The 18,772-nt window shown below is 56.2% G+C and overlaps 1 protein-coding gene and 1 long non-coding RNA gene across 2 annotated transcripts in view; one reads left to right on the forward strand and one right to left on the reverse strand.

Moving 5' to 3' along the window:
* Positions 1 to 18,772, reverse strand: part of LOC128083167 (uncharacterized) — a 44,838-nt gene that overhangs the window by 20,207 nt on the left and 5,859 nt on the right. The gene's annotated exons all lie outside the window — the stretch shown is intronic.
* Positions 4,726 to 15,222, forward strand: CYGB (cytoglobin). Its single transcript, XM_052688144.1, has 3 exons — positions 4,726 to 5,148; positions 11,079 to 11,310; positions 11,881 to 15,222. The coding sequence occupies exons 1-3, from the start codon at positions 5,006 to 5,008 to the stop codon at positions 12,043 to 12,045; spliced, it is 540 nt and encodes a 179-aa protein (XP_052544104.1). The 5' UTR covers positions 4,726 to 5,005; the 3' UTR covers positions 12,046 to 15,222.

An 18,772-nucleotide genomic window follows, 5' to 3' on the forward strand; every position in this document is an offset into this window, starting at 1 on the left:
TGAGCACATCGAGGTGAGGATGCACAGAACCAACCACGCTCTCCAGCACGGCTTTGTAACCACAGGACTGCAGCAACTCCCATCCCAGCTGTCACCTCCCCACCAGCTGAGCCACCCACTGCCATCCACCCCAGGGCCACCCTCTCTACCCTGTCCCCAGCTACAGGGACCCGAAGCCCATGGCAGAGGAGGACATACGGTTCCACTTTGTTGGAGAAGCGTCTCCGCAGCATCACGACCAGCGTGCCGAGCAGCAGGGCGGTGGTGCACATGGCTCCATCACCACGCAGCCCCTCGCGTCCCTCCTGCCAGGACCCCGCTGTCCCAGCCCTGGTGTTGCCCTTTGCCCAGCAGCCACCTGGAGGCTCTCGGGGATGGTGTTAGGAGGAATTAGAGCAGGATCAGAAGTAATTAACGGGCAGCAAATGAGGACGCTCTCCTCTGACCTTCGGGTGGGATCGGAGAGGGAGCTCTGGGAAACCTTCAGCACTGAGCTGCATCCAGACAGATGCCAGTGGGGTGGGCACCAATACGCAGAGCCCATTCCCACCCCATGCATCCCATGCATTTCCTGACATGGGGTCAGTGCTGGGGGCCCCCTATTCCCCACCGTGCCTCCCTCCCCTCCTCACCTACCTTCTCCCCTCTCCTTCCCCTCCATCTCCTGTCTCTCCCGCTCCCCCCTCCCTGCTCGGGTAATCTGACAGGCTCAGCCCTGCATGTAATTCCCCATGGCCACGTCTCAGCCAGCTGATCCCAATGTCTGCAGGATGGCTTTGCCTCCCCCTCCCCGCTCTCAGCAGCACGCACACCTCTCCCCACACCTCTGTGCTGGAAAACAGATTCCCCACACAAATGGGTTTTGAAACCAGGGTCAGATCCAAGCAGCCTTGATCAGCCCTGGTTCATGAAGTGATGAGGTCAGAAAGGGAAAGCAGAGTGAGCTTCGGGGGATCCTGGCTCTCCATCCCATCAGCAAGAGACTGGGATGCTGTGATTCATCCCCACTCGGTGACAACATCCTCTTGGACATTTCCAAGCCCTAAAAAACACTGAACATATTTGTAAAGACAGATCCTTCCAAGCTCATCCCATAATCGGTCCCTGCAGTTGCGGGTTGGAGGGGATGGACCCTCCCCAGTGGTTCCACCGGGATGGGAGTTCTGTGGGACCATCCCAAGCACCTCCTCCGGCTGGCCTGCTCCTCTCTCTTTATACCTGGTGGCACCAAGATGTCACCACTTGTGTCCCAGACACCACCTGAGGTCTTGAGAAAAAGCAGCCGTCGGTAAGACCACGGCAAAGCCTCATCCATGGGTTCTTTTCCAGAGGTGTCTTTGCCCACCCAGCGCCCAGCTGAGGGCTCCTACATTGATTTTCCATGCAGTGAACTCGCTGCCCTGCACCGGAGCGTATCACTTCCAGACACGCTTGATTGACACCGAGAGATGCTCGGCTCAAAGGCAAAGTAATGTGAGCAGATTAGTTAATGCTTCTTGCCCCAGCCCTTGAGAGCAGGGCTGGAATGGCAAGGCAGGCTTAATGGGTTTTGAAGGCTTTTCTTTTTAAGATATGAATCAATGAATCTGTACGGGGACCACGGATAATGTGATCGGAATAAGAAGCAGGGCTCGTCTTTGAACCTGAGCGAGGTCCCTGACAGTGTTTACTTCATGTCCTGGCACCAAATGCAAGATGACATGAATACATTAGCTTGCTGGCTTTCCTGAGCAACCCCTGCCACAGCCAGGCCGGCTTCAGGAAGGGAAAAAGCAGCAAAGAGAATCTGTTTGGAAGTGTCACCTTGTTTCCAGTAACCCTGTCATCCCCACTCACTGTCTGGCTGTGACATGGGGACGATGCTCAGCTGGCTCCTGCTGGGATTGGGATGGAGAGGAGCAAATCTCATCCACGCCACATCCCCATTCCCTGCTTCCTCCCAGCGCTATTGCTTCATCCCAACTTGCATCACCATTTCTGTTCCCCAAAGCCTTGGGGTGGGGTTGGGATATTTAGGAGAGCTCTCGGCATGGGACCGGGTTGTGGAGCAGTTCCCAGTGCTGCCCTGGAGCTTCAGGCCCTGCCTGCAGCATGGCAGCACCCACCTCCCAGCCTTGTCTGCACCTCCGCTTCCTTCTTTTCCCCTGGATTTCCTAATGCTGGAATTTTAAGTTGTGTGGGCTGATTTTGTTTGGTTTCAGGGAAGAGATGACACAACATTTGAGAAGGCCATGGGATTTCCTTGCCTCATCCTCCTCGCTCCTCTTTGCTTGTGGCTGCTGCCGTTGGGTCTGCACATCTTCACGCCACCCACCTCCATCCCATACACCTCCATCCCACACACCTCCATCCCACCCACCTCCATCCCATACACCTCCATCCCACACACCTTCATCCCACACTTCTTCATCCCATCACTTGGACCCTGACCCACTTGGCCAACCCGTGTCCCCAGGCAGAGAGACCCCGCTCCCATTTTGGGATCTCATGCTCTGCTCTGGTTAACGCGCCCTCGCCAGCAGCCCCGGCAGCATCGCGTGAGGTCTGGTTTCAATCAGAGGAGGAATGTCTGCTGCGGGATTTGCTCTGCACAAACAGTTGGGTTTCGCTTCCTGGCACTGCCCAGAACTGCAGGGGGGGGGACGTGGGCAGAGGGGAGCAAATCAGCACCTGGGTGTGCTGGGGTTACGGGTGATGGAGTCAGGATGGAACCTGGGGGTCTCACCCCATGGGGTCTGGACACTGACAGCAGTGCAACCTCAGCTGGAGATCCTGCTGCCCCCCTTCAGCCCCTGGCACAGCCGCAGCTGGAGCAGGAGCTCCGGCTTTGCATGGTTCCCTGGGGATCCGAGAAGCAGGAGGAAGGAAACCTGCAATAAGCACAGAGCATTTGCACAGGCTTTAGGCTAAATCCTCCCCTCCTGGTGCGCTGGCTGCTGCAGGCACCGCAAAGCCGTTTCCTAAAGTCTCCTTATTTTCCTCCCCGTGCACAAGGGACAGTGGTGCTCAGCCCAGAGCATCCAGAGCTGACGGGGCTTTGGCTGTGGGGTTTGGCTGTGAGGTTTGGCTGTGGTTTGGCTATGGGGTTTGCACCTCACCCTCAGTGAGGAGTCAAGGGTGGAACTCTGCCACCATCCCCGTCCCACGCGCCGTGGAGCTGAAGTCGTGTTTTTTGCCTTCACCTCCCACTCCAGGCTCAGGAGCCAAGTGCATTCCTCATTGCACCCAGCGCAGGGAGGAGGAGGAGGAGGAGGAGGAGGAGGAGAAGGAGCAGAGGCGATGTGGGAGGGCAGGGTGGCAAATGCCACTGTGTCCTCAGGGCCTCCACCTCCCTTTGTGCTGCACTTAACCCCAGTGGGACTGAGGGGACACTCAGGTCCCTGCAGGGACAAAGACCAGCAGGGTGACACCAGGCAATGCTGACCCACTGAGGTTTTGAGCAGCAGTGTCAATGCAGCAGCTTTCTCCTGGAATGTGTCACATCCTGCCACGTTAGCTGGGGGAAATGGGACTCTGTCACAGTGTGGGGCTGTGCTCACGGCTCTGATTCACATCTGGGAGGAGATGCAGAAGTTGAGGGCTGTGTTTGGGGTTGGTAGGCAGTGGGTTGGCACGGCACATTTCCACCACGACACAGTCCTCCCCACGTGTCTCAGTGTGGCTTCCCATGGGGAAGAAGCCAAGCACGTGGCAGAGCTGGGTGTGATATCCCCAGAGAGGGGCAGGGACCCTCATGGAAACATTCAGGGGCTCCTCATTCATTTCTAACACAGAAATGATACTCTGCACCCAAGCCCTGCTGCCAGGAAGAGGGCACAGCTCTGGCTGTGGCAAGGGGGTCCTGCTCTGCTGGGTTGGGCCTACAGCAGGACAGCCTCCCCCCCTGCTCCCCTCACAGCTGTAAGCACAAATGTGCTGATGCCAACGATTTTCCTGCTGGGAGCAGAGTGGCAGCTGAGGATGGTTTGGAGGAGAAATACAGCAAAAAGCCTTGGCAGCTCTGCAGGAACAGAGCACAGGCCACAGCAGGGCTCAGCTACACTCCAGCCCCTGCCCAGGTGTGCTTTGGAGCTGCGCCTTCCATCCGCCTGTCTGTTTGTTCACCTGTCCCATCTGTGTCCGTCCATCTGTCTGCCTGCCTGCCTGTCTGTCCGTTGGTCTGTCCACCTGTCTGCCTGCCCACCTGCCCATCCGCCTGACTGTCTTCCTATCTGCCTGTCTGTCCCCCTGCTCTGTCCCCTGTCTGTCTGCCTGCTGTCCCTCTGTCAGGATGTGCAGCAGCTGCCAGGGCACTGCAGGATCCCCACTGCTTCTCCCACCCCCTCTGCAGGCCCGGTGGTCATTCCAAGTCCCAGCAGCATTCTCCCTTTTCCTGTGCTGCCAGTTTGACAGCCTGGGTCTGCAGCAACCTGCAAATGGCTTTGGGTACAAACAACCCGACAGCAGCACAGAGGTGTTCCTGCACACCCTTTCCCAAAGACATGAATTTCCCCACCTTCCCCTCGCAATCTGCAGGACAGAAAGTGATGTGTCCCTCCGGGAGGTGGTGGGCGTCCCAAAGGCAGCGCTGGGCCCAGCCAGCACTGGGAGGACAACTTCAGCAGTGCGTTTCTCCTTCTCTATTTCCTCCACACTGTTTACAAAGGCTGAAAAAAAAAAAAACTTCCACCTCCCCCCAACCCCCCCCTCCCTTCTCCACCCCCCCGCCCTCCCTGAGAGCAGGAGGGAGGAGTGGGAGAGAGGAGGAGAGAGGGGAAAGTGAGCTCACGTTCACACGTTGGAAGAGGCTGGTCCTGCGATGCCTTTGAATATTTCACTTTTCGGCAGTTTCCCATCAGTCAGCCGCCCGCATCCAGGCTGAGCGGGAGCTGCTACAGCCATGGGGAGACCCGAGCTGTAGGAGATACCCGAAATTCCAGCTCTGAGGGCGCAGCTGCTGGGCGCACACCTCGCCGCTCGCACGCACATCCCCTCCCGGCTCCAGGCGCAACGCACGCAGCTCCCCATGGAGAAAGTCCAGGGAGAAATGGAGATCGAGAGGTGGGAGCGAAGTGAGGAGATCTCCGACGCGGAGAAGAAGGTTATTCAGGAGACATGGAGCAGAGTGTACGCCAACTGCGAGGACGTCGGAGTCTCCATACTCATCAGGTAACCGGGGGGAGAAAAGCGAATCCGAGCGAAGCCCTTTATAGACAAAAACAGAACGGTCTGTAGAGCGGAACGCGATGAATGACAGCGAGTGGGGAGCGCGGAGCATCCATTGGAGCGGGGACGATTCGCAGCCCTCCTCCGATTTCAGCACGGGGGGAGCGGGGCAGCACCGCGGGGACTTGGTGGGATTCGGTTTCCATCGGAAAGGTCACCTTAACCCGCGTGGAGGTGGGGGAGCGCGGAGGCAGCGCGGCGCAGGGCTCGGCTCGCCGGGGGTGGGTTTGTTGCGGTTGGGTTTGGGGTTTTTTTTTTCCCCCCCCACTGAGTTCCGTGCGGATGGCGTTGGTACGTCCCAGGCTGGCGGGTGAAATAATGCAAGTTGGGAGCCAAGATAAAACCCAAGCAGGTGTCTCCGAGGGCACCATCTGTCCCTCCGGCGGCAGCGTCGGCGGGGAGGGAGCGCTGGAGTTGGTGGCGGGGGGGGGGACGGAGGGCACACATGGGGTGGGGGCAAAGGGGGTGGCAGCACCGAGCGCTCTCCAAGCCCTGAGCATTGCCTGAGCTATGGGGCATCATCACCCCATGGCACAGAGCGTCACCCCATGGCACAGAGCGTCACCCCATGGCACAGAGCATCACCCCATGGCACAGAGCATCGTGCCACAGCACAGAGTATTGCCCCAAGGCACAGAGAATCCTCCAGCAGCATGGGGCTGGGTGGCTGCAATGGGCAAAATGCAAAGCCCCACATCATGCCAAAATCAGGAAGGGTTATGCTCTGCTGGAGGGGAAATAGGGACAGGAAGGTTTTCCTTTTGCTGTCCGTTGTTGTGTGGGGTGTGAGCCCTTTGCATGCATGTGTGAATGGCCATCTAAAAGTTTTCCACGGGCTGATAGCTGATGCCCTGAGCCCATGGGAAATGCAGAGCACAGAGAATTCCAGTCCCAACCCTGGGAAGCCAAGATGCTCCTTCTCCCAGTCCTGTGAGCTCCGGCACAGGGTAATGGGGAGTGGAAAGTGCGGCACCAGCATCCTCACTGCCTTCATGTCCCCGATGCACAGGGGTGGGCATGGAGCTGGGCTGAGCCACAGCAGTGTGCAGCAGCTGTGTTGCCAATGGCAGTGTTGGGAAGAGGTGTCTGGGCAGGATGCTGCCTGGATGATGCCATGGGGGAATTAGCCCAGGGCAACTCCTTGCTTTTGGCATCTCTAGGGTGCAGTGATGGGGCTCAGAGCAGGAGTGAGGAGAGTGAGGTGCAACCATGGGGACGTGTGGCTGAGCTCTGCTCCCAACCTAAACTCTTGCCATCCAAGTTTCTGCTCCAACTTGCCTGTCCCCAGAGAGAGCCGTGGCAGTGTGGTGGTGGGTGTTCCCAAGTGCCAGCAGGGTATCACAGACCTGGGATGGACCTGGCTCCCTGTGAGCCTTAACCGTGGCACATGCCCAGAGCCCAGCTGCATTTCTGTTGCTGGGGAGTTGCGTTGCCCCACGGAGGTTTCCTCTGCTCTTCCCCATTTATCTTTCAGGACCTGCTCTGGGCTGGGGATGACTTTTTCCTACGGGAAATGCATGGGGGCTCACAGCCACCTCTGCACGTTGAGGGCTGAGCCCAAGCTGGGGGCCAATCCTTCGCTGTGATGGCAGAAGGGGGGATGCCCAACCAAATGGCGAGCTTGGAGTGAGGGTCTGCAGTGCCACCATCCTGCAGGAGTTCTGCTGTGTGTCCCAGTGCATCTCCCTCCTCCTCACACCATTTCCACGCTGGCTCACCCACCCTCTGCTTTGCAGATGGGGACGCTGAGGCGCAAGGCTGTGCACCAGCACTGGCCATCAGGCTCCAGCCCTTGTGACTGCAGCTTTGCTCGGAGCCATAGCACATCTTTATGGTCCTTCCAGCAGCACAGCGGGGTCCTGAGTTTGTGCGGCCTCTGGGATTCGATGGGATATGATCACAGATAATGAGGGTTTCAGGCAGTGCAGCCACCGGATCATGGGAATCTGCGCCGTGCGGTCAGAACTATGCTGCTAATTGACCATTTCCTCGGCGGGGGAGCTTCATCTTCCTCCTGGGGAGCATGGGGCCTCTGCAGCATCGCTGCCAGGATCCATTTCACAGCAGCTGCCTTAACCCTTGTGGGATTGGGGGTGGGGATGGGGATGGGCAGGGCACCCTTAAGCTCCACATGTGAGACTGCATTTCGGCTGGGTCGTTCCAGCCAGCGCAATGGAGAGACACATTGCAGCACACATGGAGCCTGCCCGTAGCTCTGGGTGCATTGCCGTGGCTCAGTTTCCCCATCTGTAACCTAGGAATTGTTCCTTTTGGGAAAATGCTGCCTGCTGAGGTCCTCAGAGGAGGCTGGGTGCGTGTGCACAGAGCTGGCAGTGCAGTGCCGTGCAGCCATGTGCCCAACACGAGCGTGGTTGGAAACCTCTACGGCTTGGAAGTCCCCACATCCCGACCCTCACACCCACCTGCAGCAGCCACAGGTGTGGGACTGCAAAACTCTGTGGATCCCCTTGGGCTCCTGAGGAGGAAACCCAGGGGCAGTCCCCATTAACTCCCAGTCTGACCCGCTCTCCGTGTGGCAGCTGAGCTGAGCCCTGTGCTGCAGGGCCTCCCCATCCCTCTCTCTCTGCTCCCATCACCACCTGTCCACATTTCCAATTCTTTTGCCCTCTCTGTCAGTCTCGGTGCTCGGAGCTGGAGAAGCACAACATGCACAGCAGCCATCCTGCACGCCAGGATAAACTACCAGAGAGCCCAAGGAATGAGTCCAGCTCTGCAGAAAACCCTTTCTATTTTTCAGAATCAAATCAGTGGATTGAATCCCCCCAGAATCCCATTTAAAGCAATGGTTTTGCAGGTGCCATGCATTTTGTTCGGGTGTCCCTCGGGGCAAGGAGCCTATTTCTGGTGCCAAAAGGTACATTTCAGGGCAAAGCATCCCAACTGAGCCCCCTCCCCAAAATGCTTTGCAGCAGGGCCCCCTCAGAAGGACATCCCCATCCCACTGCATGTCGTGCACTCACGCATCACTGTGGTCAGTCTGAATGGATGTTTTCCTGGAGAAAAGGGCTCTGCTCATGAGGACACTCAAGAGGAACATTTCCCAAAAAATCAACTCCCCATGAGGGGTAGAAAAAGGGTTTTAGGGGGGGGGGAAAGATTTAAAGCACTGTATCTGGAAGTAGAGGCTCATGGCTGTGCTCTCTGTGTGGCTGCAGCTCCCCATCCCAGACCACTGGGATCCCCGTGTCCCCAAACTCGTTTGGGTTTTTCCTGCTGGGTTTTGCTGGAGCATCCCAATCCCTTTGCAGAAGCCCAGCCCCGAAAGAAACCTACATACAGGTGGCTGGAACAGCACTGGGAAGGTGCAGGCGAAGCGCTGAGCCATCCTGAGCTCAATAAATAGCACCTGCCTACCTCCAGCAGCTGCTTTGTGGGCACTGGAGCAGAACGGGGCTCGGAGCTCTGGGGAAGGATGTGGGGATGGCTGAGAGCTTCTCCCACGTAGAGGGATGAGAGAAAGCGTGAAAGCATCGGTAGGAAAATGATGATGATCCTTACGGGTCCCTTCAACTTGGGATATTCTGGGATTTGAAAATCTATCAGAAAGTGTCCAGGTGTTCATCCCAGGGATCCCAGCAACCTGGTGGGCTCAGGGCTGCCTTCCCTATGGGTCGGGTTGGAGCTCCCAGGGTGACGAAGCACTGATGCTTCCAGCTGGTGCCAGCCATGCTAGGCAGGAACAGTTGGACTTGATGATCTTAGGGCTGTTTTCCAACCTTAATTCTTCCATGCAAGGGCCGGAGCTGGGGTTCAGCCCCTCTTGGTTTGCTACAGGGATGGGGAAGGGAGGAAGGTGGGGAAGGCGCGCAGGGAGCAGCGCTGCTCCTTCTGCACAGAGAACAGCATCATGGCGCTGTGCACCTTAATCATTTCCTTTGGCTCTGCTACTGGTGAAGGTTGTGTCCTTAAAGTTGTTAAAAGGGCAAAAGAGGGAGGAAAACATCTCCGACATCCTGTGTGCTCGGTCCAGATGTAGCTCGCCGGGAACAAATTAGCGGGTGCAGAATGGAACCGCTTAAAAAGAAATTTAATGAGATGGGGATTCAGGCATCTGCTTTCCATCAATCATAATTTCGTGTGATATGCAATGGTAAATGTCATATTTTTAATGACTCCAATGAAGGAAAAAAGCCCGAACCACACACACGAGTAATGAGCCAACAAAATTCCAGAGCCTGAGCTGTTTGAACTCTCAGAAATGTTCTGTGGATAGAAACAAACCCAGTGAACACCTCTTCTATCTCACTATTGTTTGAGTTATTTTATTTCTTCCTCCTTTCCCTTCTCCCCCCCGCTCCCTTGGGTTATATTTAACCTTTGTGTTAAATTAATCTTCTCTGTTTATTAGCAACTACGAGAAAGGTTCATTCCCTCTCTTTCTGGCTCTGACAGCTCAGATTTGCTCCAGGCTTGGGGTCCCTGCTCAGAACTGTGATGCTATGAGCAGAGTTGGATCCTCTATCCGTGTGGGTGGAGGACACGGCCTTGGGGTTGCGCTTGGTCCCTCTGTGCTGTGGTTGTGGGGGTTACTCCAAGCTCAGTCCTTGAGTCTTCTCATCATGCTGAGAGCATGAGAGATGGGGCTTTTCAGGGAGCTTCCAACAGCAAAGAGGGACTTGAGATTTCCAGGCTGAGGCATGCACTTGTTGGGGAGGGCTCCAGGCAGAACCTCAGTCCCAGTGCCATCTCCACAGCCAACTCTGTGCCCCAGCCCTGAGATGGGTCCCGACCATCCCTCACCCCATGGCATCTCTGAGCCAACGGGATGGGCCTGAGGACATCCATGGGAATGGGAGCTAGAGGCAGCCTCCCTGTTGGGATTCCTGCTGACATTGACCTGACGTGAGTTTCCAAACAACATCTTGTCCCCACCCTCCACTCTCCTTCCTCCCCAACCTTTCTGCTCTTCACACCTCCGAAACCTATTTTGGGCTGATGGATCCCAGCTGCCTTGGGGAGCAGTGTGCTCAAGAAAGCCCTTGAGCCGCTTCTTTGGCAATGCCATGAGTTGTGCACCAGCCAATGGAGTGAGGGAAGGCTGGGAGCAGGGAGAGGGAGGGTAATGAGGTGGAAGTGAGCGGATCCATGAATTGACACTGCCTGTGGGGTGGTGAGTGGGGTGATAATCCCAGCTGGTGCTGGAGGGATGCAATGATGGATGGGAATGGGATGGGAAAGGGATGGGAAAGGGATGGGAATGAGATGGGAAAGGGATGGGAATGAGATGGGAAAGGGATGCATGTTGAACGTTGCTTGGGCACAGCTGCCTGCCATCAGCCACTTCACTCGTTCCAGCTGAGTTTCGTGGGGTTTGATTCGTCCCATAGCAAAGAGGGTCCCCAGCTGTAGGCTGGTGCCTGGGGGATGTCTTGGCAGTGGCTCCTTGGACTTGGAGACCTGGGCTGGGGTCTTGCTGGGAGCTCTTTGGAGAAGTGGATTTGTGAACGCTGGGCACATCCTGGGTTAGGAGGGGCTCTTTGGGTGGCAATGCATGAAGAGAGCCCAAGATAGGCAGGGAGAGGCTTGCTTGGATGAAGGATGAGCTTTGCTTGCTTTTCTCCATCTTTCTGAGGCAGGAGAAGATGTTTTGACATACAGGAGATGGCCATGGCATCTAGCATGTTGGGCTGAAGTTTCTAGGTGAAAAAATAAGGAATTCAGTCCTGCCTCTGCTTTGTAGATGAAAATCCAACTGGGATGCCTCTGTAGTAGATAAGTGAGAAAGGCTGACGAAACCTACCGTATTTCCCTGGCAATTCAGTGAGCTCTCACCTTGGCTGTGCAGGAGGTAACGGGGCTGTTCCCAGCACCCCTGCTCTCCTGACTGTGCTCTGTCTGTTCTTTCTCCCAAGGTTTTTTGTCAACTTTCCATCTGCCAAACAATACTTCAGCCAGTTCAAGCACATGGACGACACGCTGGAGATGGAGAGGAGCTTGCAGCTGCGGAAGCACGCCCAGCGGGTCATGGGTGCCATCAACTCTGTGGTGGAGAACCTCAACGACCCAGAGAAGGTCTCCTCTGTTCTGGCCCTGGTGGGCAAAGCCCATGCCCTCAAGCACAAAGTGGAGCCCATCTACTTTAAGGTAAAGGGAAGGAAAACTTATTGGGATTCTTTAGAATCATTAAGGTTGGAAGAGACTACTAAGACCTCTGAGACCAACAACTGACCCATCCCCACCGTGACCACTGATGGGAAGTCAGGGAGAAGGACTGGTGGTGCTGCTTGTAGGGCTGCTCCCCTCATTCCTGCAGTTTCCTATTGAGATGCTGCTTCATGTATAGCAGCATCCCCAAAGGCAGCCAACTCTGGAGCTTTTGGGACTTGGAGTTCCTCTCGCCACCAGAGTCCTGCCTGTATCCTGCACCTCTTCTTGCACAGCTGTGGGGTCCTTCTTGAGTTCTTTTAGCAATGAAGTGTGGTGGATGGCACCTATGGCACTAGAGCTGCCAAAATTAAGGAGATGCTCGGCAGCGCCGCGTCAGCCTCCTGCCCAGCCCCTCTGTGAGCGTTGTAATGTCCTGATCGCCCCTCCATGCAGCAGAGAGCCTTGTGCCCAGAACTCAACCCCCGCCTTGCATTTCTTTAGGGAAAACAAAGTTCACTCATTCTGCCTTCCCTGCAGAGCTCGTTAACCCTTTGCTGTCCTCCGCAGAAGCTCACTGGCGTCATGCTGGAGGTGATCGCCGAGGCGTACGGCAACGATTTCACCCCGGAGGCGCACGGCGCGTGGACCAAGATGAGGACCCTCATCTACACCCACGTGACAGCCGCGTACAAAGAGGCAGGCTGGGTGTCCTACCCCAGTGCCACGCTGTGAGCGGACCGCGGGGACGGGCGAGGGGCAGGGAGGGCTGCGACGCGCCAGGAATCCGCCCTGCTCTGTTCTCGAGGTCTTCGCTCCGCGCGGGGCCGGCCAGCGCTGGTAGATGCCAATCACAATTGGATCTCTATAGGGTTTTCAAAAAATATATCAGTAAGCAAGCCAAAAACTAAGAACCACGGGGGTGTGGGTGGGTCGGGGTGAAGCACGGGATGTGGGCAAAGGGTGCGTTGGTTGTTGGCTCCGTCTCGCTGTCCTGGTCCATGATCACCTCCCACAGCCCATGCCTTGCCACGCAGCAGTGTGCAGCACTGCTCACCCCTCTGCTTTCCATGCCTCGCTCCCAGGACAGCCCAGCTTCTTGCTTTTGGGCTGCGATGCTTATCAGGACCGCCGCACTTTGCTTTGCCTGCGCTGCTCATCCTCGCAGGGCAGCCGGCCCAGAGGCTGCAGCACCCATCGCTCGCTTCATCCGCAGCTCTCGTGGCTTATTTGTTGCAACCCATCCTGGGGCTGGAGGGAGCAAGGGGACAGAAGTGCCGCTCGTCCCCACTGCAGGAAGGCAGGGTGTCCATGGGTGCCCTGCGCAGCGCTGGGTCCCTGCACCAGGGACATGCATGAGGATGGGCTCAGTGACACACGTTGTGCCTTGGCCACTGTGTGTCTGTCGGGTGGGGATGTGGAACCAGGGCCCCTTGCCTGGAGAGAAGGAATTCAAGAACTGGGATAGGGAAAGATGAAGGATCTGTCACAGGAAGGATGGGGTGTGAAGGGAGGTCCCAGCTCTGTTGATGCTGACACTGCTTTACATAGGGAGTATTTCTGCCCTCTGGGTCAAACTGGGCTCCTGCAAACAAAGTGCCTGCTAGAAGTCGGTCTGTGTAGTCGTGGACCAGCAGTGCTCCCCTGCCCTACCTGGGGGCTGCCCCATGCCCTGTGAGGCTCTGGGGCTGTATGTCTCATCTTGCCCCAGTGCTGGGGCTGTGGGTGAGTCTGCGGCGTTTTGCTGCCTCAGTTTCCCTTTTGGCCAGAGAGTGGAGGGGATGGAGGGGCTGCCCTACTGACTCCCACATGCATGTAGGTCAGGCTGGTGGAAGGCTGGGGGTGACACATTCCCTAGGAAGCTTTGGGGTCCTTGTCACCCTCTATTTCCCAAACTATCTCTGTGGTTTTTAGAGCTTTGATGGGGATGGTGCCTATGACAAATACCATGATGTCCCTGTGGTGACCTCCCCATTCCAAGCATCCAGCCAGCGATTCCTGCTTTGCTCACCCACTGCTATTTAGACATCCACAGAAAATCTTTTCAGTTTTTTTTTCACTGTTTTGGGTGTTTTGCTGCCTAGCTGGTAACATACCCAGCCCTCTTCCATTGGCTACCCTACTGCCAAACCAGAAGAGGTGGAGGCAGGAGCTGGCCCTGGGTGTGATGGACTGGATGGAAAAACTGCTCAGGATAGAGCCAACGTGTGCAGGGACAGAGGATTTAGGAAAGGAAGGGGACACAAAGAGACGAGGTGCCCCCAAAGCTGAGCCCACCAGCACTGCTTGCAGCAGCATCTCCCAAAGGGCAGCTGTGCTCACTGGGCTCATGCAGATGGGAGAAGCCCATTCGTTCCGTATCTCCGTGCTCTGCAGACCTGGGCCAGCTCTGTTAGAGATGTTTCATCTTCAGACAAAATCCATGCATTAACCTTTGAGGTTAATATCCTCCAACCGGAAATTTTTTATTCGGGGCTGATTTCTTCTTCCCTTTTTTCCTTTGTTTTTTTCCCCCCAGAACAGCAGTCCTATAACTGCATGTGCGCGCGCATGTGTGCGTAGGACCGGCTGTTTTTCCAGGCATATTTTCTAAACCAAATCCAGATGTGTCCAGCTGCTGTCCAACCCCCGTCAGCCCCACTGCAAACCACTCAAACAGACGCAAACAAAAACATGTTTATTTTTATCAGCTCTGTGGGACGTAAAATGGAGCAGGGAGGGCGGCTGGGGCAGAGCTTGTGTAGGGAAATGATGGAGATGGAGAGAACACCCCCTCCTCGCCGCCCTCGGCAGAGCAAGCATTGCTTAAATCAGGAAAATTGTCAGCTGGGGAGAGATGAAAATGAGCAGAAAAAGGGAAAAAAAATATCATTCCGGAATGACAGAGGGATGAAAAATGCTGTGGGAAAGAAAGGAAAGGAAGGGTTGGTCCTGGCTCTGAGTGCAGCTCCCCAGCACGTGTGCACGTGTGTCACAGCTGCTCCGTGTCACAGCCCTTTGGGAAGTGTGACATTGCACCTCCCATGTGCTCGGAGCTGCTGCCCCACCAGCAGGGCAGGGTTTGGTGCTGTGACCCCGTGCCCCCCTCCAGCAGCAGGAGCAGGACTGGGTGTCCCCAAGGCAGGGTCGACCCCCAGCACCCCTTCCCGGCTCAGCCAGTGCTCCCAGTCTGCATCCTTCCCCCCAGCTTTTGGCTGGATGCGTACCCAAAGGCAAAGGGATGGGACACGGGGCCATGTGTGCCTGCTGGGTATAGGACAGAACAGAGTCCCCATTCATCCCTGTCCCCTCGTAGCTACAGCTGACACACGCCATATGTCACACACACCTGGACAAGGAGCCCTGATGACCCTGCGCCCCTCCATCGCTGCCCCCTGAGGTTCCCCCATGGGCTCTGCCCCTGCCCTCAGCCACCCCAGAGACCGGAGCTCAGCCCCCTGCTGCCCATCAGGTGCCAGAGGAGCAGGGAGGAACCCCGCTACCCCAACACGGACCAACTTAGGAAGAGAGGGATCAAACCGCCCGCGCCGTCTGAGCGCCCAACAGACCGCGCCGCTCACTCTTCCCATTGCCAGAGCTGTCTCTAATTGTTCGTTCGTCTCGGCGGCCCCACACGGAGCCGTGGGGCTCAGTGTAGCTCTGTGTGTTACCGTTACGATGCTGCTGCGGATGCTGTTCATGTTTGTGTTCCTCGGCGCTTCCGTGCTGGTTTTATACATGCCGTCTCGTGTACGATGGATGTAACTGGTTTTTCGTTTGGTTGGCTTTTCTTTTTTTTTTTTTTTTCCTTTTCTTTTCTTTGGTTTTATTATTATTATTATTTTTTGTAGGTTTTTAGTATGTTTGTAACCAGACAGAATGGTGTTATTAAACTGAAACTTGTATCTTCAGTGGATAAATCGATCAAAGCCCCCCTGGCTCCTCCTGGTTTCTTTGCTGTGATGCTGGTGGGCAGTGTGTGTCCTCCGAGGGGCTCTGGGGGTCACTGTATGGCCGAGTAGAGCTGCACAAGAGGACGTTGCTCCTTCCCTGCGACTGCTGGCGGTGCCCGTGGCACACTGCAACCAGCAAGCACCAATCTGGCTCGGCCAAAGGCAAACCCAACAGCCATGGCCAAGGCGAGGGGACCAAAGGGCCGGTTCTGACCATCTCCTCTTATCGGGGAAAACCTTTCGGAGCTGTCAGCACAATTAATAGGCCGCCCTTGGAGTCTCTGCCACATCCTGTGTGCACTTCCAGGTGGAAGCGAGCGGTCAGCACGGCATGCTGCTCTGCTCCAGGTGGGAAATGTTGGCCTGGAAACCAGGGGAAAAGGGACTGGGAGCTCTGTGGGGTCAGATGCTCCCCGCCCTTGGCACGCTGCTCCGAGACAAGAACCAGCGCAGCCTGGAAATCACCAGCACACGGCTGTTATTTCCTAAAGGCTGTTGACAAAGGAGCCGGGAACTTCAGCAATACCTTGCAGAGAGAAAATATTTACACAGCCCTTCACTTTGTACTAATATTTACCCCTGGCTCCCGTCACTGGGGTGACTGTGACGACTGCGCCGTGACCTGGACCCCACAGGCAGGGGATGGGATGCAATGCAGGAGAAGGGCAGCAGGGAGCCCCAAAGCTGCCACGTGGCACAACCCAGGGATGCTGCTTTGCAGGAGGAACCCTTGGCCAAGGAGATGTTAGGAGCCACCCCAGTGATGTGGTGAAGGATGGTAGATGTGAGCTGAAGGATGGAGGGAGGAGGATTCTGGTTTCTTGGTCACGTCATGGATTTGTGTTGCCACGTGTCCATCTGGCTATAGGGTCCCTGCAGGTGTGGGCCCCGGGCGGCACATTTCCATCTCCATCTCCATCTCCATCTCCATCTCCTTCTCATCTTCATCTCTGTTTCCATCTCATCTCACCTCATCTCCATCTCCATCACCATCCACCTCCATCTCCAGACACCAAAGAAGAGAAACAGGAATACTCCTACCAGGGAGAAATGAAGTCTGCAAGAGCTGTGCTGTGCAAACGCTCATTAAAACCAGCCCTTGGAGAAGCCCTCCATTTGCAGAGCATGGATGCTAAGATCCAAACCAGATGTTGGAGGGACACTGTGTCCTACATGCCATGGGGCTGCAGACCAAGCCCACAGGCTCCTACTGATTCGAAGAACATTTCCCTTTTTTTCTCCACTGTACATTGAGGTAAGGTGCAAGAGAAGCCCTCAATCCTGCAGGGCTTGGATGCTGTGCTCTCCCCATCCCAGAAGCTCCGTGCTGCAGCGATGAGGAGCAGCCGGTCTGACACTAAGCAGGAGCAGGACCCTTCCTTCCTCACCCAGCTCCACCTCTGATATGGTTTATCTGAGCAGAGCCCAATGTAAACGCTGTCAGCACGGGATTAATTCCCAGCAGTTTGGCAGCCGAGGGATGCGAGAGCAGCGCCAAGGGAGGGAAGTGAGCATCGCAGATAGAAAAATCCTCCGGGTGTATTTACAGCCAGGTTTCCTCCTCTCCTGGGTGCTGAGCCGAGGGCAGGAGGGAGATCGGGGGGGGCAGCCAGCTGCATCCTCCTTGTCCTACCCTATGGAAGAGCCCTCGTGTTGTCCCCAGGCTGAGAGGAGTGGGGAGAACCAGGATGTGGAGAGGGGATAACTGGGAAATGGAACAGGGATAACTGGGACATGGAGTGGGGATAACTGGGGTATGGAGAGGGGGATTACTGGGGTATAGAGTGGGAATAAGTGGGATATGGAGTGGGAATGACTGAGACAAGAAGAGGGGGATAAGTGGAACATGGAGCAGCGATAACTGGGATATGGAGTGGGGATATCTAGGATATTGAACAGGGATAACTGGAACATGGAACGGGGATAGCTGGGATGTGGAGCAAGGATAACCAGGACATGGAACATGGATCACTGCAGTGAGATAACTGGGACACGGAGAAAGCCCCTCACACTGCAGCAGCTCTCAGCCTGTCTCTGTGCTCCGTTCGGGGAAGATGGGAGTTTCAGCATTCGCCAGGATTTATTAATGTTTATTATGAATCCTTTTCTTTTTTTTAATAAAAAATTGGTATATTTGCTTTAAGGCAAAGCTTCGGAGGACCACCTGGCAGATGCTGTTTGTGTGTTCAGGCAGCTTCGAGGCTGATCACCCAAACAGACCCTCAAATAAAATAACCATCGGCTCCGCTGCACGGCGGTGCTTCTGTATTCAAGCAGGACAGCACAGGGATTTGATTCAGGGATGTTTTCTAAGCAATAGTGCAAAACCGTTCACCCGGTCTGAGGCACAGAGCAGGGCTGCCAGCACCAGCCAAGGTCGGGCTGTGCAGGAGGAGCCTTGGGAAGGCAGGTAAATAGCAGCGAGCGAGGAGCGCTGCTCCTCAAAGATCAGCCCCTGTGCTGCTGTGCGTCCCTGCTGCAATCCTTCCTCCTCTCTGTGCCATCCCATCACTGCAGGCACCAGGCAGAGCCTCCCTGCACCGCCAAGCTATTTCCAGCCTCATCAGAGCCATTTGCAGGGGGAAAGAAACCCCTAGGGGCAGCACATGGCCCTGTGACAGGCACCAAGGGAGCAGCCCCTGCGCCTTCCCATAGGTTTGTTCTTTGGGAAAGCAATAGCAGAGGAGGAAAACCCAAAGGGGAAACTCCCACCGGCCTTTCTGCTGTTGCATTTGATGTCTGATTTCCGAGTGCTTTCCCACCGCAGGCTGATGGAGGAGGAAGCAGCAGTGAAGGGGGTACAGATGGGAGGAAGGTGGGGGTGGGCTCTCTGGGGGATGTCAGCTCACTGTGACAACACGTCCTGCACAGGCTGGGGGGTGACAGCTGTGCCACCACGCTTGGTGCGGGACACAAGTCTGTATGGGATGGACACAAGTGTCAAGCAGCTGCTGGGTGGTGGAAGAGGCCGAGCATCCTCTGCTGCTGCTGCAGGGAACAGCTTCAGTGCCTGCAGCGATTGTGGCCTGGCCTCTGCTGTTCGTGCTGGGAATGGCAGCGCTGCAGGCAGTGAGCTCCAGGCTGTGCGGGTGGCACTGGGCCGTGCTGGTGGTACTGGGCCATGTAGGTGGCAATGGGACAGGTGGATTTCAAACACCTGGGTCGTGCCCAGGAGCTCCACTCCCAGCTGAGAGCTCTCAGATAAGCAGCTGCAAACAGTCTCAGCACATTTCCCGGCACCAGCATGAGGTGCACAGCAACGGGTCCCCCCCTGCAGCCCTTTGGGGACAATCCAGCCCAGGCACACTGCCTGGCCGCAGGTGACTCATAGCACCCAGGCACACTGGTGTAACGCTGTGACATTGCTCCCTTGGGGTTTTTTCGGGCACTTACTTTGCTTCCTTATTGCCTAACGCTCTGCTGAGTTCACAGAGGTGACCCTCATGGCCTCTCCCTTCCTGAGGCTCAGCACAGCTCTCCCGCAGGGAAGGATGCATCCCCTGTCCCAACACGGACATTTTTCCAGCAGT

The sequence above is a fragment of the Tympanuchus pallidicinctus genome, unplaced genomic scaffold (genome assembly GCF_026119805.1).
Source record: "Tympanuchus pallidicinctus isolate F22 unplaced genomic scaffold, pur_lepc_1.0 scaffold23, whole genome shotgun sequence".
NCBI lineage: Eukaryota > Metazoa > Chordata > Aves > Galliformes > Phasianidae > Tympanuchus > Tympanuchus pallidicinctus.